Source organism: Strigops habroptila, chromosome 11, assembly GCF_004027225.2.
Source record: "Strigops habroptila isolate Jane chromosome 11, bStrHab1.2.pri, whole genome shotgun sequence".
Classification (NCBI taxonomy): domain Eukaryota; kingdom Metazoa; phylum Chordata; class Aves; order Psittaciformes; family Psittacidae; genus Strigops; species Strigops habroptila.
In genome coordinates, this window is record NC_046360.1 from 14,049,044 (window position 1) to 14,072,119 (window position 23,076).

The 23,076-nt window shown below is 45.7% G+C and overlaps 1 protein-coding gene across 9 annotated transcripts in view; it reads left to right on the top strand.

The window, feature by feature from the left end:
• MTMR3 (myotubularin related protein 3) overlaps positions 1–23,076 on the top strand; it is a 79,360-nt gene that overhangs the window by 32,059 nt on the left and 24,225 nt on the right. For 8 of the 9 annotated variants that reach the window (XM_030501606.1, XM_032920210.1, XM_030501607.1 and 5 more), the window contains 8 exons: positions 803–883; positions 6,242–6,320; positions 6,703–6,792; positions 7,936–8,052; positions 13,889–13,971; positions 16,883–17,049; positions 19,135–19,231; positions 21,084–21,197. In XM_030501606.1, the coding sequence (XP_030357466.1) occupies positions 6,318–6,320; positions 6,703–6,792; positions 7,936–8,052; positions 13,889–13,971; positions 16,883–17,049; positions 19,135–19,231; positions 21,084–21,197 (671 nt within the window). In that variant the 5' untranslated portion in view covers positions 803–883; positions 6,242–6,317. Of the gene's footprint in view, positions 1–325; positions 672–802; positions 884–6,241; positions 6,321–6,702; positions 6,793–7,935; positions 8,053–13,888; positions 13,972–16,882; positions 17,050–19,134; positions 19,232–21,083; positions 21,198–23,076 lie in introns of those variants that run through there. The other variant, XM_030501610.1, reaches the window with a different exon arrangement.

A 23,076-nucleotide genomic window follows, 5' to 3' on the forward strand; every position in this document is an offset into this window, starting at 1 on the left:
TGCTTGCATGCTTAAGGAACGGTTGGGGTTAGTCTGGAACACGTAATTTTAGGGTTTGGGTATTTTAGTATGGAACGTTGTGTCCCAGCCATCATTCCGATGCTATAGGAGGCTGCAGCCACCTACTGAAGTGATTCCATGGGAATAAAGCAAATCAGAGCTTTTCTCCAGATCACTTTCTGACAAATCTGTGTTTGCCACACAATGCTGACACTTCTGTTTGAGGCAGTAACTGTACAGCACTTGGGAGGTCAAGAGATGGGACTCAGGAGCAGTGGTACCATGAGGGTGTTGCTGGTTACCTTGGCTTGGCTGCAGTTTGCACTTGGGACCACTCGTGGAGGTCTGTGTCTGCAGGCTGGGGGCAGCTGATTTCAGTGGGAAAGCTGCTTGTAGTGTAAAATTAAAACCCACTTGTGAAGATGAGTACAAAAGCAGCTGGATCTTCTCTGAGAGAGCTCTCCTCTCGCTTGTATTGCTAAGGGTTGGGTTACTTTTCACTTCTGTGCACCAAAGAAGTTTAAAGCAAGCTTGAATTGCTCTGTGGCCATGATTTCTGACCTGGCCCTTAGCAGGAGGGAGGCCTCAGCCAGCACACATGTACCTGACAGCTCCAATCACTGAATTCCCTCTTTGGGCATATCAAACTCTCAGCAGTTACCCCTTACACAGTACTTCTTACTATTTAACGAAGACAAGCTAACGTAGCAGTTGAAGTTCTTGTATAAGTTGCTGGCTATTTAACAAGTGTGTTTTTTCAGGTGAAGGTTCATGTTTTAAAACGCTCTCTTTTTATTTGCAGTTGCCAATGTGAAGTATCAGAAGAGCCTAGCTTGAAACTTTCTGGGACAAAGAGGACCGGTTTATTCCCTCTCATTCTTTGGTAAGCTAAATGGTATTACTTTGGTGAGACGAGCTGCCTTTTGAAGGTGGGTTCAGTGGTTATCAGTGATTCCTCTCTTAATCATGAGACCCCCCCTGCAGTCCTGCATCCAGCTCTGGGGCAACAACACAAGAGGGATGTGGAGCTGTTGGAGTGAGGTCACCGAGCTGCTGCGAGGGCTGGAGCAGCTCTGCTCTGGAGCCAGGCTGAGAGAGCTGGGCTGGGGCAGCCTGGAGAAGAGAAGGCTCCTGAAGGGGAGACCTTAGAGCAGCTCCAGTGCCTAAAGGGGCTCCAGGAAACCTGGAGAGGGGCTTTGGACAAGGGCCTGTAGGGACAGGCCAAGGGGAATGGCTTTAACCTGCCAGAGGGGAGATTGAGATGAGCTCTGAGGCAGAAGCTCTTCCCTGTGAGGGTGCTGAGGCACTGGCACAGGGTGCCCAGAGAAGCTGTGGCTGCCCCATCCCTGGCAGTGTTCAAGGCCAGGTTGGACACAGGGGCTTGGAGCAACCTGCTCTAGTGGAAGGTGTCCCTGCCCATGGCAGGGGTTGGAGCTGGAGGAGCTTTAAGGTCCCTCCAACACAAACCAGGCTGGGATTCTATATTTCATCCTCAAAGTTTCTAATCTTCAGTGTCAAAACCTCGCGGTTCCTGTCTGAAATGCAGAGGGCAGCGGTGCCAGAGGGTGTGAATGGTTTTGAGCCTGAGGGTCAACTCAGTGTGATTTTGATGCTGAAATAAATGGAATTCAGGAGGTGGGCAGGGACCAGTCAACCACTTGGGTACTCCCTTTTTCTTTTTTCCCCTCCCATTTTGATTTTTCCTTGCTGTCAGTCCAACTTAATTTAAATATAGGTGAATTTAAATGATCCTGTATTTACATCATCTTTTTTGTTTAGAATCACTGCAAACAGATGGTTATTGCCAGTCTTAATTATGTACAACATTTAGAGCAGAGGCACATCAGAAATGAAAGGTAATTAAGATGTTCCCATCCTGGCTGAACACAGGCTGAGGTTACAACCTTAACTAATTACTCATCCTTTCAAGCAGAACATGAAGATGGAGAATTAACAAGACTAACCCTTTTTGGGTGTTATTTAATATAGGTGAAACTCCAGTTGAAAGGACAGCACAATAACTTGATAACGTCGTCTTCTCCGGCCTCAGTCTTGACAAAAAAATGCTGTTTCTAACAATGAAAATGAGTTTCAGTGCGCTCTGTAGAATCTATGTGCTCCTTACATGTGATCCTATTGACCAGTAGGAGCCTGAATTTTAGGGTGCTTTTTAGGAAGGTGTTTTCCTGGTCAGTTATTATCTAAGCTGTCCTGGACCATTTCCGTTTCATTTCTGGGAAATGGTCTTTTCTGTCAGGGAAGAGCTGATGATTTGCCAGCTGCAGTTAAACACAATGGGAATTCTGATTCGGAAATGGGTTAGAAAGCTTTGGGGTAGGAGGAAGTTGAGATTGAAAGTGTGCTTTCAGAGTTCATCGCAGGGGCTGCCTCCGAGAAGAGTCCATGGGCCCTGGTCTTGTCCCCAGCAGGGTCTTTCCTTTCCCTCGTGCTCCCTCCAGCAGTGGTGAGATGATGGAGTGGGATCAGCTTGTTGACAGGATGGGAAATCAATGCTTTCTCTCGGTATTCACTGTCCATCAGATCAGCCAACTTCGTTCTAACAATTCAATGTTTCTTGCTCTTTTTGCCAGCAGTTTTTAGAAGTACTTTTGTGTTGCGGCAGATAAGGTGATGAAGCCTTTCACTAATACCTAGGAGCAGTGTGAGTGTGCAGACTGTTTGCTTTAGAACCAGTCTTATAAGTTCTTGTACCATTTCTCTTGGCCACATCACGGTTTATATCTGATAATCACAGAATCCCAGCCTGGTTTGGGTTGAAGGGACCTTAAAGCTCCTCCAGCTCCAACCCCTGCCACGGGCAGGGGCACCTTCCACTAGAGCAGGTTGCTCCAAGCCCCTGTGTCCAACCTGGCCTTGAGCACTGCCAGGGATGGGGCAGCCACAGCTTCTCTGGGCACCCTGTGCCAGCACCTCAGCACCCTCACAGGGAAGAAGAACTGAACTGATCATATTTTTTTCACACAGCTTTCCCAAAATTCACCTTCAAAAGGAAGACTCCCACACACATGTAAACCAGCCCAGGCTATTGTAGTAGAAGCTGTTTGCAGCTGAATGCAGCAGTTAAGCACAAAGTTGTCTTGCAGTCACTTGGATAGTCTCTGCTGGTGGTTTGTGATGGATTTTAGGAGCACAGCTGCAAGAAATTTTAAAAGCCCTAATTTCCTAAGCTAATCCTCCGTTCGTTACTGTAGATCTGGTAAACTTTCAAGATATATTTATCTAATCAATTTGAAGTATAAAGGAACAATTCTGTTACAGCACAGTGCCCAACATATGAAAACTTCTCATCAGTGATACTGAGCAGGCTTTAGCTGTGAAATAAAGCTCATCTTTTTAATTAGGTTGTTGTTTCTCTGGTAATTGTCCTTGAAGGCATCTCGTGGAATAGCAAGGAGTTTGTCTGTTCAGGCTTTCCTATTAATGTCTACAGCTTTGTTGAAGTCCTACGTAAGTTATCATGATGAATTCATCTGGAAATGTTTGCTCATAACAACTTCTAACAGTGGTGCTATCCTGGCAGAGCAGAGCTGGGGCTGGTGGAGAGGTGGGTGGTCACAGAAGGCAAGGTCGGGCTCCAGCTGAAGTGGAGACTGAGATGTCCTCCTCAGAAATGTTCACACAGATGTGCCCTCACTCTTCTCCTGGCCAGCTGTACACCTGACAGCTGGATGTGGACCTTACCATTGTTCTAAGGATGGAGATTTGTGTAAACCTCAGGTTCTAAACCCATCTCCTCTTGAATCGCAGTCTTCATTACATCAGGATTCACCTCAGAGTTCCTGCAGTCTGTGCCTTTCCTGACAGCTGAGCTGCAAGACAGAGGGTGGTTGGACAGCTCAGCCTGTTGCTCAGCCAGCCGTCAGCTTCAGCTGGATTGAGCAAGAGGCACAGTCTTCAAGTCTTGGGCATGGGACATTGTGTGAGCTGCAAAACATACAGGGAGACCTAGAGGTTGGAAGCTGAAGGCAGATGTGTTGGAGGGAGCTGCTGAACCCCTCCTTTCCTGGTATCTCCAAGTCCAGAGCAGACGTGGGTTTGAAGATAAGCGGACCCAAACACAACCTGTGTAAAATACCAAGTCATGCTGGAATCAGGCATAGGCTCTTGTTTTGAATACAAGGGCTGGAATTTGATGGCTTCTGGTGCATTAAAGATAAACCCTGAAGAATATATGACCTTTTTAGCTTTAATCACTGTGTTCCTTTGAATGTTCTCATCAGTTACAGCATGGGTTCCATATGAACTGTGGTTACAGCATGGGTTGCGTATGAACCATCTTTCTTCTGCTTCTTTTGGAACAAACATGTTCAAGGATTCTGCCTTTTTTAAACCAATACTAGCAGTAATACTGTCTCCATCTCGCTGCTGGTAGGTTGTATTCTAGATTCCCTTTGTTTCTGGCAACTTAAAAGAATGTTCCTACTCTCCATTGTTCCTGCAGGCGTGGAAACTTCTGTGCTAATATTTTATTTCTCCTTATCAGTTTCCATACTTGATAGATTCCAACTTCTATCAAGTCTTGTAGCTTTTGTTTGTTTAAAATTGGGGTTTTTTGATCTACTTTTTGCATAAATTTTTAGTGAATTAGTGGCAGTTCCGGCTCGATTCTGCTCATAGTTTCCTCCTTTTATACATACACACACACACACACACGTCCTGCTGCAAGCTGAGATGAGCTCTTGGGCAGAAGCTCTTCCCTGTGAGGGTGCTGAGGCGCTGGCACAGGGTGCCCAGAGAAGCTGTGGCTGCCCCATCCCTGGCAGTGTTCAAGGCCAGGTTGGACACAGGGGCTTGGAGCAACCTGCTCTAGTGGAAGGTGTCCCTGCCCGTGGCAGGGGTTGGAGCTGGAGGAGCTTTAAGGTCCCTTCAATACAAACCAGGCTGGGATTCCATGACATAAAGGCATTTTGTTTATTGCAGCCCCTGTCTAACAGAGGTTTGGGGTCAATGTAATGCTTTCTTCTATTCCAGTTTCAGAATGTGCATCTACTGCTTCTTTTCCCTCTGTAAATGCTCTGTGCAGTGCACAGGGTGCAGTTGGTGCTTCCTGCAGCAGTGGTGTGCCTGGGAGCTGATGGTTCCAGAGGGGTTTTCTCTGTCAACCACACCACCGATCATTTGAGATGTATTTATAAGGCAGGTGACGTGACAGACCTGGCTGAACTTGACTGCTGGATTTCTGTTTGTGTTTTTATGTGCTGCAAACCCCATATCGTACCTGAATGAACTCTTTATGAAAAAGGGAAGAACCCACCTGAATTAAAAAAACTGAATAGAAGATAAAGCTCAAAATCAAACTGTAACTCCTGTGCCCATTTCAGTCATTAACTTCCAATAGTGTCAGTTGCACACACTTCAAGCCTGTGCACTTCAGTACTGCCAGAAAATCTGCAGGTGGTAAAAGATCAGGGATTGTTAGATGGTGGAGAGAGCAAGTCATAAGGTCACAGCCTGGTTTGTGGTGAAGGGACCTTAAAGTTCCTCCAGCTCCAACCCCTGCCACGGGCAGGGACACCTTCCACTAGAGCAGGTTGCTCCAAGCCCCTGTGTCCAACCTGGCCTTGAACACTGCCAGGGATGGGGCAGCCACAGCTTCTCTGGGCACCCTGTGCCAGCGCCTCAGCACCCTCACAGGGAAGAGCTTCTTCCAGTGTGTGGTCATCTGGAGCTCTTGGGAAGGTTTGTGCAAGAAGATGGACATTTTGGTACACCTATTGATGTAAAAATGAGTCATAACTCCACAATGAGGGTTTTTATCCCTATATGAATTTTAATTCATGTGCTGTTGTTGCAACAAGATGACATGAGGAGGATCCAACAACCTGTGTTTAGATACCAGAGTAACTGATGCCCACGATCCCTTTGGTTTGATAACCTGTGTGTGTAACCTGTGCATTGCCATGTGCAAAGGACTTGGGAGGCAGTGCAGGGTGCCCTGAGCTGCTGAACGTGTTTGAATGACATCAGCAGCGGTGTGAGGGCTGCATGCAGGCAGGTGCCCGCCAGCACCACCTTCACAGGTGATTCTTCAGAAGGAGCAGACACAGTTTGAACCATTCTGTCTCAGGAGAGTCACTTTAAATGGATTTCATCTTCTCATAATTGATGTTTGCTTGCAGCTTTCTAACAGCTAAATCCTCAGTCTGGAAAAGTTAGTTTGTATTTATTTGCCAAAAGAAAATGAATGTAACTTCATCCTTACACTCTTCTGGTTTTCCAGATTTTAAGAAGTGAAGAAAGAGCCTCAAAGTGTTGTGAGTAAAGACGAGGGCTGCTCCTCCGCTCCAGGGCCTGTCATGGTAAGCAAAAGGGCTTTGTGGGGTCTCTTACAGAGCAGAACAGGCTAAAATCTGAAAAACACCAGAGAAATAATGTTGACCTGTGGGGGGGCTGAATTTTAAGGTGGTGCTGGACTAGGCTGGGCTGATGCTTTTTTCCTAATACAATCACAAGTTTTTCTGTTATTTATGACTTTCTAATCAGGCTGCAGGAAGGAAACCTGTTATAGTATCATATTTAGTTGTTTCAGTGCTTGTCTTTGAAAGTGGAGTAACTTTAGTAAGTGACTGAAACCTGAATTCTCTGCACTTCCTCCTGCTGGAGCTGATGGCTTGCTGTGTGGTGAAGAAGGCAGGCAGCAAGTGACAGTGCTGCAGTTCACTGTAACGCTTTGTTCCTCAGGATGAAGAGACTCAGCACAGCCTTGAATGCATCCAGGCTAATCAGATTTTTCCCAGGAAGCAGCTGATCCGAGAGGATGAGAACCTTCAGGTAATCACCACGCTGCTCCTTGCCAGTGAGGATCACAGTGTCTCTACTTCAGCTGTGTATTCTCTGGCTTCTCCAGTAGAATTTTCATTCACAATGAGCACAGTAATAGGAGAAACCCGTTTTCTGTTTAAATGCTCATGTGCTATTGGTAGGCCAGAACTTGTGTGTTATGTTACAAGAGGTTCCTGTGAGTGTCTGAAATACAGAGCCAGTACTTGTGTAGGAATTTCAGTGCTAGGTTTTAGTCCATAGTTTAGAACTTGGTTCTTTAAAAAGCCCACGCTAATGTAGTTAAATACTCCTATTGCTTCTTGCTACTGAGAAGCCAAAAGTCTTCTGTTGCACAAAATGGGTCTGTATTGGTTCCTTAGCTTTCCAAAGTTCCTTTTGAAATCATTTTAGTTACATGGTTTATCCATGTAGACACTCTTCTATCAACTGAAGTAGTTTGTTTCATTTCAATAGAAGCTCTTTTTAATTGATTAAAGCTAAGTGGGTGTAAACCCAGCTTGTTTCCAAGTCGAACATTGATACTCTTCACCCAGCTCAGCTAAACTGCGCTCAAGTCACATGCAGGTTTTATGTGCAGTGTAATACAACTGCAGGTTTTCTGCCTCTCTAACGGCAGCACATCATGCATTTCTTTGTTTGCAGTGAGAGATCCAAAGCAAAAGCTGTGATTTATCCAGTCTAAGCTGGTTACCTGAGCTTGCTTAGGGAATATTGATGACCAGTAGCATAGAAGATTATTCATCTTGCATGTTTTACCTGCTTTAGGATGAATTTAATAATGTGATGGAGATGGCATTCTCCATTGAGTAAGGAGCAAGAGCATAAATCAAGGGGTTGGTCTGCCTGCTTGCCTAAATGTGCGGATAGTTTGCTCAGGTTTTTCACAAAGACTCTTAGTTTTCCCTGAGCAAGCACTTCCTGCTCAGGAAAATGAAGAGAAAACGAGCATCATTTCTGAAGAGGCTGCAGTTAACCTTGTACCAACCTGAGCCAAGACTTCCCTCCTTAGCAGTAACAGCCAGGCTGAATTCTCAGCAGTGTTCCTTTTGATTTCATCCTGTTGTGTGCTTACAGGAGGGACATGGTTTTGATAAATGCTTTCTGAAAGACTTTTTCCTTCCCCTTCTGAAGGTCCCGTTCATTGAACGGCACGGTGAGAGTACAGAGTATGTAGGAAGAGCAGAGGATGCCATCATTGCACTTTCCAATTACAGGCTTCACATCAAATTCAAGGAGTCTGTTGTGAATGTAAGTGGTGTTCATGGTATTCTGAACTCAATCCAGGTAAGAGAATTTGGGATAAAAGCCTAGTGATCCTGTCTTTTGTGGTTAGTGGTAATGAAAAATCTCTTTATGATGCTCAATTACATATTTAGGCAGCAAAAGATGACTCAGCCCCTCTGAAGATCAGGCTTTGTAAGGAAACTTCACATCACTCAACTTTACATTCCCTTCACAGCTGGCTTTGTCAGCCTTTTGCTCTCCCCAAGCTCTGTGTATACTTAGTAGAGAAACAAAAGGTCTTCCAAAGCACTGTTTGGAGCGCCTAAGCTAGATTCCTGCCTTTCTTGGAGTTTCAAAAGGTGGAAGTAGGTCCAGCTACTGCAGTTACATGCCTGAAGCTGGACAGTAGGAGTACAGTTATTGATGTGAGAGATCTGTGAATTCAGCCTCATCTTCAGAGGCCTACACTTTTCTTACTCTAAGTACTCCCTCTTAATTACCATTACGTATCCAGCTACTCGTCATCATGGACATGAATTAAATGGGCATTGTGTAGTCCTTTGCAGTGGGTAGTACTGACCTAGAGTAGCTTACGAGTTGAAATGGTCTTTGTGAATGACACAGAATTTGAGAGGGCATCCCACACGGCACAGAAATAGTTTGGTGCCTGTTTGTAATAAACCCAGTAAAATAAACCCCAAAGACCCAAAGAATGTTTTTCTTTTCATCCCGATGATGGGTTTTTACCCATCTCCTTATTTCAGGACAAGTCCTGACCCTGGTTAGTTGTTCACAACTGCCACGTGTCAGTCATCAACCCTGAACCACACAGTGGTGAGTGAAGTGTAAACCACCGACGCTGTGTGTTCACCCAGAGCTAGAAAAGCAAGGGAAGCAAAATGAGAGCTGACCAATGTCCAGCACCTCCATGGCTGAGACACGTGTGACACAGCGGGCTGGAACATCAGCATCTCCTGTGCACCTCAGTTAATTTTTGATGCCATGGCAATCTTAAATTTAAATTGGTTTTTATTGTTTTGTTCCAGAGCCAAATGATTAACCTGTAAAACTGTGGTTTACTAACTGAAACTGAGTCATTGCTGGTTTACGTTTCTCTAATCATAGAGCTGTGTTATCTGCAGACTTTGAAACGTGCCTATGTCACAGTTACCATGAATCACTCAAAGTGCCATTTGTGTCCATGGATTGTCAATGCAGCAAGCTGAATAGGGGTGTCTGCTGGGCTGGTGAACATCTGTACAGCATTAAAAGTGCTAAAATCCACAATGACGGGGGGTTTTCAGCAGATAAGGGTATTAGTTCTGAACATGATGATGGCAAAACGTCTATGATGCCAAGAATTTAATTGGAAACTTAAGGGAGTATCATTTTCCCTGGTGACCATACAGAGGAGATGATACAAGTAGGTGCATGTGCAGGAGCATAACTATGCTTTTCACTTTCCTTGTTCATAGTCCATCCTGAAGTATAACTTAAGACTTAAAAGTTGAGGTGTGGGTGCCAGCGGGCAGCGGGGTGGCAGCCAGGGCAAAGCTGGGTGCTGGGATGCCTCAGATGCATCTCTGCGTGCTGCTGGCAGTGGGGAGAAGATGTGATACGAGGCACGTGCTTTGTAGGATTCCTTTGCTGCTTTGTGGTACAAACGTTTCTTAAATAATATTATTTGTGTTCAGGAAAAAGCCCATAAAAGCTTGTTAATATTCCCAGGTTAATCTTGTTTCCCAGACTTTCATAGGATCATAGAACAGTTTGGGTTGAAGGGACCTTTAAAGCTTGTCCAGTTCCAACCCCCCTGCAATGAGCAGGGACATCTTCAACTACATCAGGTTGCCCAGAACCACATCTGCCCTCTCACTCTGTTCTCTGCTCTGAGGTTGTTAGTTCTGCTTCGTGTGCCACCATTAACCATTAATCGACAGTGTGGGAAGCAAAGCAGAATACAGCTTATTGTTCCATAACCCATCTGACCATCACTAATCCATAATATGAACTCCACTGGAATCCAAGGCAGACAGGATTTAGAATATCTTTAAGGCTAAAACGTACTTGCAATAATTAGGAACCATGTTTAAATTGTTAAATTTTGGAGTAATAATCACTTTGGTTATTGTTGATCAAAATTATTGCTCAAGTGGTGATTTTGTAAATGAAATATTCACTGAGTAGTTTTGATTGAGTTCATCTTGACTCTTCCCTGCTGGTTTTATATCATAGAATGGTTTGGGTTGGAAAGGACTTCAAGCTCCTCCAGCTCCAACCCCCTGCCACGGGCAGGGACACCTTCCACTAGAGCAGGTTGCTCCAAGCCCCTGTGTCCAACCTGGCCTTGAACACTAGGGCTGTTCAGAGAACACCTCTAAGACCTTTTCAAACATGTATAAGTGTTCATTAATGTTTGGTGTTGGAGGTTTTCTGAAGAATCACTGTCCTGGCTAAGTCCAGCCCCACCAATGTCCTTGTCACCTCAGGGGCGAGAGGGACTTCTGTAAGGAAGAGGATTCCTAACAAACATCTGTACTGTAATACTTGTAAAACAAACTGATTCCTTGTGTCTGAATGTGGAGCTGTTCTGGCATCTCCTCTTGAAGTAGGTGGGACATTCTCCTGATAGCTTCAGAGAAAGCAGTATCCCTGTCAGTTACTCACCCCTTAGTAAAGGCAAATGTGTGGAGGAAATGGAATCCAGTTAAACGTGGATTCCTGTCTTTGGGTTTTTACCTCACTGTTCTCTGTTTCCAGTTCACCAGACTGGCCATCAGAGCGGTGCTTGGGAAACCTCAGTGTGTAGCACAATGCAGCTACATCACTTGCTGCACCTCTGCTTGAATACATTTAAAAGTTGCTAATTCTCACATTGCAACACTGCAGAAAACAGCTGTATGTGTGAATCTTTCCCATGGATAACTTCCTAGATCACAGTATTAATAGGAACATGGTGTTTTAAATGCAAACCCAAAAGATCCAGTAGACCATGCATAAACTGGAGGGATTATGACTTTCAGAAGTGTTGACTTACATTTATCCATGGGATGAAAGTGCAGGCTCAACAGTGATCTCCCTGTGCACGTGGGCAGGTTGGTTCCCAGGCTGAGCTGTGTGCATTGCCTTCCCTTCAGTACATTCCAAGCTGTGCAGCTGGTGAGTATTTCTCCCTGTAAGCTAACTGCATGCATGGGAGAACTCAAATGTTAGTGTAGTCCATGATACCAGGGACCTGTGGCATCCTCTTTCAAATAGCAGGGTTTGGACACAGTAAAAGAAAGTGATGCTGCTGAGCTGAGGGAGACTTTCAGTCTGCAGAGCTTTAGTGTGAGCTGTCCCTTGCTTGGCCTTCAATGCAGAAGTGGTTGGTTTGGTATCTTCCTTCCTCATGTGGCACAGTTGTGGTTCATCTGTGCTGAACAGTAGCTTAGTTCTTGTTTCGTTTTCAGGTCCTCATGCCCCAGTTGTTCACATTGCACGTGTGTTGATTGTGAAGGCGGAGGGGGGACACTGAAGGGTTGCCTTCAAGACAAATCCTGAGTGTAATTAGTAGTAATTAAAGGCAAATTTTGCTCCAGGTACTCTTTGTAGAAATATGAACAAGATCACACCTGGGGGGATTTGACTCTCTCCACCTAAAGGAGAGTCCTTGAGGACCTTCTGAGCTGACCTTGCACCCTCAGTTCCTCTAGATGTTGTACTATCGAATGCTTCAGGACATACCCCGCACAGCCTTGGCCTCACACCGTTCAGAGTGACCCGCCTGTAACACAACCCTGATGTTTTTCAGGCTCTGAACTAGGAAAACAAGAAGACAACAGGCTGAGAGAGCTGGCCTGGGTCAGCCTGGAGAAGAGAAGGCTCCTGAAGGGGAGACCTCAGAGCAGCTCCAGTGCCTAAAGGGGCTCCAGGAAACCTGGAGAGGGGCTTTGGACAAGGGCCTGTAGGGACAGGCCAAGGGGAATGGCTTTAACCTGCCAGAGGGGAGACTGAGATGAGCTCTGAGGCAGAAGCTCTTCCCTGTGAGGGTGCTGAGGCGCTGGCACAGGGTGCCCAGAGAAGCTGTGGCTGCCCCATCCCTGGCAGTGTTCAAGGCCAGGTTGGACACAGGGGCTTGGAGCAACCTGCTCTAGTGGAAGGTGTCCTTGCCCATGGCAGGGTTGGATGAGCTTTAAGCTGCTTTCTAACCCAAACCAGGCTGGGATTCTATGAAAGTCCTATTATAGCTCACAGCCCCTGGGTGCCACGTGGTGTTCTGTGCAGGCTCTGGCTGCCTGGTTAAGGGTAGAGTAGATCACATAGTTACTCATGAAGGGGCTCCTTCATGTAGCAGCCTGGCCATGGTCCGCTGTGTACCCCTGGGCATCGTGGTCTGGGACTGAGCCACGGAGAGGGTCAGTTCTGCAGTGTCAGCGTAACTGGTGCAGTTTCTAACTGCAGGGCTGTATTCCTCTCAGTAGATCTTGTGCTGCTGTTGGATAACAGACAGTGCTGGTAACGAAAGTAATTAAAAAATCAGGAAGAAAAAGTTTGAGTTGTAAAATGTTGCTTTATTGTTTAAAATGAGCTAGTTTTTCAGAAGAGACAGCCTGGAGATGGATTCTGCAGGAGCACAGCGCTCTGGGCCTGTCTGTAATGTGTGTGATTGGCCTGGGCTAACCATGCGTGTGTGTTCTTATCACGGTCAAAATGATTGCTCTGCACTGCTTTATCCTGATAGCCATGATAACATGGGGAAGTGCCTGCAGATAGAATTGATGGCTCTGTCAAGAGCAGGCTCACTGTGCTGCTGTCCGGCTGCCCACGTGCATCAGCCCCAGGAAGCTAACAAGGCAAATGGAAGGTTGTCAGTGGGAAGAATGGGGAATGGAGGCAGGTAATTTCACAGAGTTTTGCTGGGGGAAGAATAATGGCCAGGAAGGAGATTGAAAATGCAAGAGGATCAGAGGACAGATTTTTATGAAAGGAAAATTAAGAAGATGGATATGAATGTTCTTCTCAAGAGAAACAGGCAGATGCTGAGGAAATGGATGCTGAGCTGCAGGTAGGCTGTCACAGAGGGCAGATTGAAAGGGCACAGAACAAAGAGTGACTTTGAAAGAAGGAAATTAAAAATAATGCAGGAGTAGAAGAATACTTGGTCTGTCATTACCGTGCAGACAGGAGGAAGAGAGAGAGCAGGCTGCTGGGAGGGGGGGGCAGGTGAAGGACTGCTTAAATGAAGATGGACATGGGAAAAAATGCGATAAAAGAGGGTTTGGGGGGGGAGTATTAAGAGACGAAGCAGCATTTGACTGAAAAGCAAGTCGTCTAGAGTCTGAACTCGTGTAGTTGAGCAGAGGTGCCTCGCTGGCCACGTTGCTGCCATGGGAGGCAGTGGTGGGTTTAAATAATTCACTGGGTGTACGTGAGGCTGTGCAGCTGGGAGCAGAGAATGGACGGTTCTCCAGCAGTCCCTTGATAGACAACACTACCACAGCTTGTCCTGTCCCTTCCTGCCTTTGTAAAGGCAACAGCTAAACTGATATTCCCAAGATCCCAAATTCAGACTTGTAAGAGAGAAGAAGGCTTCCGTGAGAAGAGCTTGTGGGTCTCTGTGCTTTCCCATTTGTCACCAGTGCTGCAGCCCTCAGTTGTTTTGACATGATCCCTTATGGGTTTTGGATCATGCAGCAGTGGAACTGAAGCTGCTGCTACGTGGTACTGAGCTGCTGAAGTAGTTCCACTTCATTTTCTTTGGTTTTCTCTCTCTTTTTCAGACCCCATGTAATCCTCTAATAAATCCTTGTGAGATATGCAAAGGAATTACAGTGTTAGTGCTGTTTGAACTAAAATTATATCATCTTTTTAATTGCAGGTTCCATTGCAGCTCATAGAAAGCGTTGAGTGCCGTGATATATTTCAACTTCATCTGACTTGCAAGGACTGCAAGGTTATAAGGTAGGAAGAGGCTGTGTGTTGGACGGGGGGTACCTCTGCTTTCCACGTGCTGCAGAGAGCTCTGCTGCTTTCAGGAAGGGTTATTCTCTTATTTTTGGACTTGCTTGCCCTCAAAAGATGTTCTTTGGTCTGATTTTACATATGGTAGATGGGCATTTGTGTGAGGAAGATGCGAGCAAGGCTTTTTGCCTTTCTGCTTGCTGTGAGACACAGTAGCAGTATGTGAGCCCAAGTGGCTCATCTTGATTTTATTCTGAAATGAATTTCATTTGCACTGCATTTTCCCTGCCTTACAATCAGTTATAACATATTGCTTCAGTTAGGTACAAGATACGGGATAAAACCACTGAAACACTTGTTGAAGTGATTAATGGAGATGAGTGGTTTGGAGGGTTAAGGTGTGAGCTTGAGCAGTGTGAGGTGAAACCTTCAGTCTGGATGGCATCAGCCACTATCCTTAACACATAGCAGCCTGGTGGAAAAGCAAGTGAGGGGATGAGGTGAAGCCAGGTCTGCAGCTCACTTGAACCGAGTGGGCAGCATCGGGTGGAAGGGAGGGTTTCTCTGTGCCTGTCCTTCAGCAGACCTCAGAGTCCAAGCCAGGAGCCTCTGAGCTACAGCTATTTCCTACTTCCCTGCTGCAGGAATTAATTTGGATCTCTGAACTTTAATTAAGAAGAAAGGAACATTTCTTTTTGATGAAATGTTTGCTGGCAGTACCTTTTGTATAATGAGCTGAGCCCCAGTCAGGGCTGAGCACTTGGAATGTTTAACAGAGCAGCTGCTTCCTATTTTCCTGAGAACTGATTTTAGGTTAGAAGTAATATTTAGTTTAATTTCAATTAAATATTTAACTTCCTCTCAACTTGTAGCTCTTGACATTGGAAGATGTCCTTCCTCTCACAGTAATTTGATGTTTCTCCTCAATTGAAGAGTGAATACAGATTATTTGTATTTATGCCCTTCCTCATCAATTTCCCTTCAAAATTGCATCTCTGAGCATCAGTACTCGGTGACACTGGCTGCAGGAGCAATGGAGTATGAGGCTGAGGCACCAGATTTAGAACATGTTCATATTCTTTCTAATACAATAGTTTGTGTTTTGAACACCAGAGCTCAAGTGAAGATAATACTTGCTGTTTGCAACACTAACTTTAAAAGGATTCAGAAAGAAGATGGGGTCTCTAGGGTGAGTTATATCTTGTCTGACTGGATATTTAATACAGAATTGCACACTCTAAGCTAGTAATCTGGCTGGCTTTCCAGTCAGGATGGAAAATGAGTACCTCCAGGTTCCTTGCAGGTATTCAGCCACGTTTTGTGAGCTGGACGTGGCTTTTGCCTTCCACTGACTGACTTGTGGGGTCATAAATCCTGCCCTTGGAGAACACAGATGCTGTCGTTAGCCGCGAATGCAGCAGAACACAGACCAAGCTGAATGTAAATGCTTGGAATCTTTTATAACTACAAAATGTTAAAGAAATCTGTCAGAGCAAAATAGATCACTGGCGTTACTCCCACCCTTTTATTCTGAAGGGTGCAGGAGTCCTTTTTGAAAAGGCAAGCTAATGAATTGGAATCCACTGCTTTGAAGATTAGTTTCTGCTGTGCAGGGGTGGTTGTTGGTCTGTAACATTAGGCAAAGCTCAGTTTCAAACGCATTGTTTGTGCTTCCCACCAAGACCAGGAAGAGAATCTTCACCTGTGAGATAGGGGAATAACGTATGATTTCAGGTACCAGAGTTTGTCCTCATTATTCTCAAATCAAGTATAATAATCACATGGATATTTCTCCTGTGTCTGATGAAACCTGTGTTCTTGTTTATGTGTGGTGATGCATGGATTAGAACATACGTGATAGTTCCATGAGCTCCCACCTGAGGCCAGCAGTCACTGTGCTGCTGTAGCACATCCCTGTCTTTGGTGGTGGGGACACTGCAGACTGAACCTGGAGACAGTGTCCTTGGTTTGATAGTAAACATACGGATAAACATCTCCCTCCTTCGTGAGTAGGAGGGTGTTGACTGTTTTGACTTTCTGTGTATTTCTTCACTAATATCCAAAGGTTTAATTTTTACTATCTATTAGAATGTACGTAGAAGCAGGACTAAGTTAGCAATAAGGTGCTTGCTCTGGCGTTTTGCTTTCATAGAATCATAGAATGGTTTGGGTTGGGAAAGACCTTAAGAGCATCTTGTTCCAACCCCCTGCCACGGGCAGGGACACCTTCCACCAGAGCAGGTTGCTCCAAGCCCCTGTGTCCAACCTGGCCTTGAACACTGCCAGGGATGGGGCAGCCACAGCTTCTCTGGGTACCCTGTGCCAGCGCCTCAGCACCCTCACAGGGAAGAGCTTCTTCCTTACATGTAAGCTTAATCTCCCCTGTTTAAGTTTGAACCCATCACCCCATGTCCTATAGGTACAGTCCCTGATGAAGAGTCCCTCTCCAGCATCCTTGTAGCCCCCTTCAGACACTGGGAGCTGCTCTGAGGTCTCCAGCAGCTTCTCTTCTCGAGGCTGAACAGCCTCAATGTTCTCAGCCTGTCTCCACACAGAAGCTGCTCCAGCCCCTGATCATCCTCGTGGCCTCCTCTGGACTTGCTCCAACAGCTCCATGTCCTATGCTGGGGACACCAGAGCTGCACACAGTGCTGCAAGTGGGGTCTCACCAGAGCGCAGCAGAGGGGGAGAACCCCTCCCTTGACCTGCTGCTCACGCTCTGGGGGTGCAGCCCAGTGCCCGGGGGGGGGTCCAGGCTCAAGCGCACACTGATGGGTCATGTTCAGTTTCTCGTTGACTGGTGACTCTATGGTTCCATGATTTCACAGATGTTTTGCAGCCAGCCTGGCAGATCTTACAGTCTGGCAGCATTTACTGCAGATTCACAGGTAACTCTTTGTCTCTGGGGCAGGTGTCAGTTCTCTACTTTTGAGCAGTGTCAAGATTGGCTCAAGCGACTGAACAATGCCATCCGCCCTCCTTCCAAGATAGAAGACCTCTTCTCCTTTGCCTACCACGCGTGGTGCATGGAGGTATATGCCAGTGAGAAGGAGCAGCACGGGGACTTGTGCCGGCCAGGTACGGGGAGCACTTTGGGATCCTCACAGATGCATTGACAATTAGAACTGCCTGTTCTGAAATCCAGAACCTCCAAAACAGTTACAAACAGATTCAGTCAGTGCTGTTGTCAGCTGAACCTGGACAACTTCAGGAACATAGGTTCCTGCACTTCTTCACTAGCTGGTGGCTATGCTGTATGTATGTTATATAGGCATAGTGTACCTTCACTTACAGCCAGGTGTCCTTCAATGTCTTGCATTGTCTGCTGCACAGCCTGAGTTTGGTTCTGTCTGAACAAAGGAGAGATTAGCTCCCCTCATAGCTACTCTGAGATCAGTGTGCAAAGCAGTACCTGAGTACCACAAGGAAATTACTGTGGTGGATTTGCTTTAGTCAGTCATGGAGACATCCAGCTTTTGTCAGACAGGGACTCGAGCTGCAGATCTGGTTGAGTAGGTGGCTAGAAGGTGATAAATTCAGGTTCATGCAGAGCTCACATGAAGAGGAGGGAGTTGTTGGTGACCTCCAGACTAAGTGACGTGGCACTAGGAAGGTAGAGCTGACCTGTGGTACCCCTTCTGCAGAACATGCACAAGCCAGGAAGCAGAGCCATTGCTTTTTTATGGTACCAGTGCCATGATGTAAAGGTAATAAGTAGTGAAGGTCAGTCAGGTCCATAGATTGTACTGCTATGGATGTTCTCCACTTGCACACAGTGTCCTCCTCACATTTTACCTTTCAGAAAGCATAAGTAATCTCATTGTACACGTTGTCCATAGGGTAAAGCATATCTGGGTTTTTGCAGAGTACCATTTTCAGCGTATGATCTGACCTGTAGGAGTGAATAACATTACAGCTTTTCTTTAATTAAATCCCCAGGTAAGGAGAGGCTGCAGTCTTTATTCTTAATTCACCTATTTCTCCACATTTACTCTAATTGTCCTGTGTAACATCACATAAAAACTGTTTCAGAGCAGTACATCTTGGAGAGAAATACATATCTACATGTATCTCGGGTATTGAAAGGCTTTAAGGGTTTTCGGAAATAGAGAATGGAAAGATGTAATGCTTAAAGAATGAATTTTTCAACTGAGTTTTCCCTCTGTGGGGTGATGCTCTGCCTCTGATTTCATGATACAGCAGTTGAATGAGACAAGCAATGGACAGACTTTCAGGGTCACTTTATGTAGCTCATGTGCTCAGTAAATTTATCACATTTCTTACTCGGAACCTCTAAACATTATCCTCTTCTCCATCTTGATTGAAACCTTCTGATTCTCTGCTCTCTGCCTGTCAGAAGAATTATTCTTTATTGCCATTGTGTACTTTTCAATTGTATCTGGATACTTTTAAAAGTGTCCAGGAAATATATGGAGTCATTCCAGTTCCTTTAATATAGTAAGCCAGGAATTTGCGAAGATCTTGTGACTGATACTTGTGTCAAACAATCATTTATGCAATTTATCCTCATATCTCCACATGACTCATGGAGGAATCATGTCCAGTTTGGAGAAGGGGAACTGATGTAGGTTAAATTCCAAGGCTTGCCTGCAGCCATACAGGAAGCCTGTGGCTGGAATTGCATGCTAAATGGAGACATTCCAGACCACGTTCTGCATATTCCCCGTTCACGGATCAGTCAGACCAGAGCTTCCCATTCTTCTCATTGATACAAAACTCTTCAGAACTTCAGAAAGGAAAAACTACTGAAGGCATTTTCCCACTAGGACTGCTGATGGATCATAGAATCAGAGAGTAGTTAGGGCTGGAAAGGACCTTAAGGTCGTCTAGTTCCAACCTGTTGCTGATGTGCTTGGCCCTGGGCTGCAGCAGTGTTGTTTCTTACATGAACTTCCAGAAGCTGATGCTTGGACTCTGATATTTCAGGACTGTTGACCAGGGAGAGCCATGAGTACAAGCAGTGGTTCTCCCACCATAGATTTCCCAAATAGGGTTGTGAAACACAGATGATGGTTTTGGACTGTTCCTTTCTCTTTTCTGCTCTTCATGGCTCCAGTGGTGCTTTTCTGTCACTAGTTTGAAAGGTAGAATCCTTACTTCTTATTTTGCATTGATTTTTCTCTCTCTGCTTTTGATACCCAGGAGAACATGTAACTTCAAGGTTTAAAAACGAAGTGGAGCGGATGGGGTTTGATATGAACAATGCCTGGAGGATTTCCAACATCAATGAGAAGTACAAGTGAGTTGTGTGGGCTGCTGATTCACAGCCAAACAGTATCTGAAACCACCAATTTTGTTATAGCACATTACTGGAACTCCTTCCAAGTCCTGCAGCTCCTAATAAGGGACAATCGGAATGAGGATTTTCTGTTGTTTTACAGAAAAAGTGTGCTTTTAAAGAATTGGTATTTTGTTGGTTGCTCCAGTTTCTTGTAGGCTGAGAAATAATGGGTTTTGATGTGCTTGGTGGAGGACTGCTTAGAGAATAAGCATTCCAATGGAAGGAAGGGAAGCCTGAAGTGAGCAGAGTGGAGTTTGAACTTTTAAACCCCACATTTTATTGTGTCTTATTCTCTAACCTATGACAAAGATGTGTATTAAAAACCAAAAAGAAGTTGGTTTGGAAGAGCTGAGCTTGTAGATCCTGAAAATAAGAGAAAATACCTTCTGTGGTCCTCAAAGGCCAGACTGATGTCCTGTCCTCTCGCTGCTGGAGCAGAGGCTGGTGTTCCTCCATGCGTGGTCAGTAGGACAGAGTGTTCTGGCTGATCCCTAATGCAATTCAGAGCAAACCCAGCCACACCACCGTGTGCTGAAACAGGTTTCCTTGCTCTATCTCTGCAGGATAATCTAGGACTTGCAGGTGGTGGTTGGTGTCACTGCAAGAACAGTATCTGTCTTGGTCTGAAAATCTAGGAAGGAAAAAATCCCTTATGCATTTAATCCTAAGGAAAAGGAAAAAGTCCTTTCTATGTCCTATGGAAGCAGAATGACACAAACTTCTCCTTTCCTTCTTGTGGGCAGCACTTGAGCAAAGAGCATTTTTTCAGGATGATCAATCTCCTTTTCTGAATAGAACAGTCTCAGACATGGGTTCATCTGTCCTTGTGCAGGAAGTGCATTTCCTTAAGGATGAATTGGGGATGAACTCATTTGTGATCCAGCAATATAGTGCAGTCACTGCTGGGTGCTTGCACTGTTCTCACTGCCCATCATGGCTTTACTAGTTCAATTGTAGAGGAGGAGGTGCATCTAGTAGAAGAAAGTTCCATTAGCCAGTCAGACACGAGCCCTGCGCTCTGGTTTCTGCCTTCAGCAAGGGTTGAGGAGCCAGGGTACTCTTCCCACGCTTACACAAGTTTTCTGTCTTGAATCCAGTAGCCCAGCGTGGCTCTGCCTTTGTGTTTTGTGACCCAGAAATCCAGGGGCTAATTCTTTGACATGGAGAGACCTGGGATTTTTCTTCTATGGTCCAGTTTATTTCAGCAGCTGGAGGCAGAAATTACCTACGTGTGAATGTCCTGAGAAAAATCCCAGAATCCCAGCCTGGGTTGGGTTGAAGGAACCTTAAAGCTCACCCAGTTCCAGGCCCCTGCCACGGGCAGGGACACCTTCCACTAGAGCAGGTTGCTCCAAGCCCCTGTGTCCAACCTGGCCTTGAACACTGCCAGGGATGGGGCAGCCACAGCTTCTCTGGGCACCCTGTGCCAGCGCCTCAGCACCCTCACAGGGAAGAGCTTCTGCCTTATATGTAACCTAAATCTCCCCTGTTTGAGTTTGAACCCATTCCCCCTTGTCCTATCACTGCAGTCCCTGATGAGGAGTCCCTTCCCAGCATCCTTGTAGCCCCCTTCAGATAGTGGAAGCTGGAGTCTTCTAACCCTGAAATGCCTTTATGCACCTCAGTGCTCACAGTGCCTTTTGTTACAGGTGGAGGAGTTTGTTAACATACAGTGAAACAGGAGTTCACAAACTGGCAGGTTGCTGAGATGAAGAGCTCTCAGGTCGCTCATACTGCTTATTATGTGTTGTCTGGGAAGTGTGTAACTGCTCTGTGTCACTTCAACCCCTTTTCACCACTTGTCTTGCAGGCTCTGTGGTAGTTACCCCCAGGAAATCATTGTTCCTGCCTGGATCACAGATAAGGAGCTAGAGAGCGTGGCAAGCTTTCGGTCCTGGAAGCGTATCCCTGCTGTTGTGTACAGGTGAGGCTCTTGCACATGGAACAGCTTTCACCAGGCTGTCAATGGGATGTTCTAGCAAATAAAAGCTGAAAGAAGCTGTAACTAGGAATTTTAGCTTGGAAGGAAAAGTGTTCTGTGTCCCAGATGTGCCCTCACTGAGCCTGACAGACTGACAGACTTGAAAATCAAATTTTTACTGTTTATTCAAAGTAAAGAGAGGTCTGGCTTTCATCTTGCTGTATTTGTGCATGTATAACGTGATGTAGAGGTGTGCTGCAGGAGAACATCTAGGAGAGAATATGCAGGACCTGCTAGGATAAAGTTGGAGAACCAGGCTGGGAAGAGGCAACAAAAGCTGGCACAGCGCCCTCCGTGCTGCCTGGTGGAGTGGTCCCCACGCTGATACCCCTGGGGATCTGTCTGGGCTGGGGTCCTGCTGTTCCACTCCGGAAGGATCCTAGAAGCTGTGTAGATACAGGACCTTGCCACAAAACACAAACCACCCAGAGGGTTTAGATATCAAACAAGGGTGACAGGGGACCCTTCACATGAGAAAACATTCAGACCTGCATTTAACTGACAGCAGGTCAGACCTGTTAGGCCTGAGAGCTTGGGGTCTTTGTCTCCACCTTTGCTACCTATATGTGTATTGGTTTATACCCATTCAAAACTCAGGCATGTGTGAGGCAGCAGCAGATACTGGCCCTTGACAAGCCATAAAGGAGGTGAGGCAGACTTACTACGTGTTCGTGCTCAGTGGGAATCACAGAATCATTTAAGTTGAAAAAGACCTTTCAGATCACCAAGTCCAGCCATTCCCCAGCACTGCCAAGGCCACCACTAACCCATGTCACTGAGGGTCTCATCTACACATCTTTTAAATACCTCCAGGGATGGTGACTCCACCACTGGAACAAGCTTTTTCCAGTGCTTGACAGCCCTTGGGTGAAGAAATCATTCCTAATATCCAGTCTAAACCTCTCCTGGCACAACTTGAGGCCATTTCCTCTTGCCCTGTAAGATTTCGTATCATTTAATCCCAAGCACATTGTAGGAGCACTCAGCATTTGCATCTCCTGCAGGTCACTCCTGGAGCAGTCCCCTCAGCTAAGATGAATTTGAATGTTTTAATGTGAGAATGCAAAACTGTAAGATGAAGACCTCAACGCAGCTGCAGAAATGACAAATGGCTTCTGTGGCTCCTTTGCTTCGGCCCCAGTTCTCAATGGCCAGTACTCACACTGCACTATAAGCAAGGACAAGTACCAAAATCATTTAAGGGAGATGTAAAACCCAAATTACAACAGAATGTAGGTGTTTGCTGTATCTACACATTTTAGGTAGTTTTAATTAGGCTCTTCCTTAGACTGAGTCCAACAGTTCTTCATAACAAAATGGCTTGTCTGAGATCCTGGGTTTTGGCAGCTGCTTTAATAAGAAATACATTTCAGCCTCTGTGGGTTGGGTTTTTGTTGAGGTATTCTGGAACCTGTCTGCCATTTAATGCCTTGAGCACCTTCCTGGTGTAGTTATCCTCCTATAAACATTGAAAATCTCTTTAAAAAGTCAGAGGACAAAGGGATTAAAAAGATAATGAATGTGGATCATTCCATTATCTGCCTGTCCATCCATTCCTTCTGCAGAGACAGGAAGGAAAAGCTGCTCTCTGAGTTTGAAGCTAAATTTAGAGAGTGGTAAAGCTGACAAATTTGTACAGCTTGGGTTGAAGGAGCCAGGGTAGGAGAGTGCAGAGTAGGTCACAAATCATTATTTACCTAGCTTAAGAATTCTGGTTCTATGAAGGGAGAACAAATTAGCTCATGGCTGCAGCCCATTAGCTTTAAATCCTCTTCTCTCCTTTTTCTTCCAAATAATGAAGGGGTCAGCCCTGTGGCCCTTG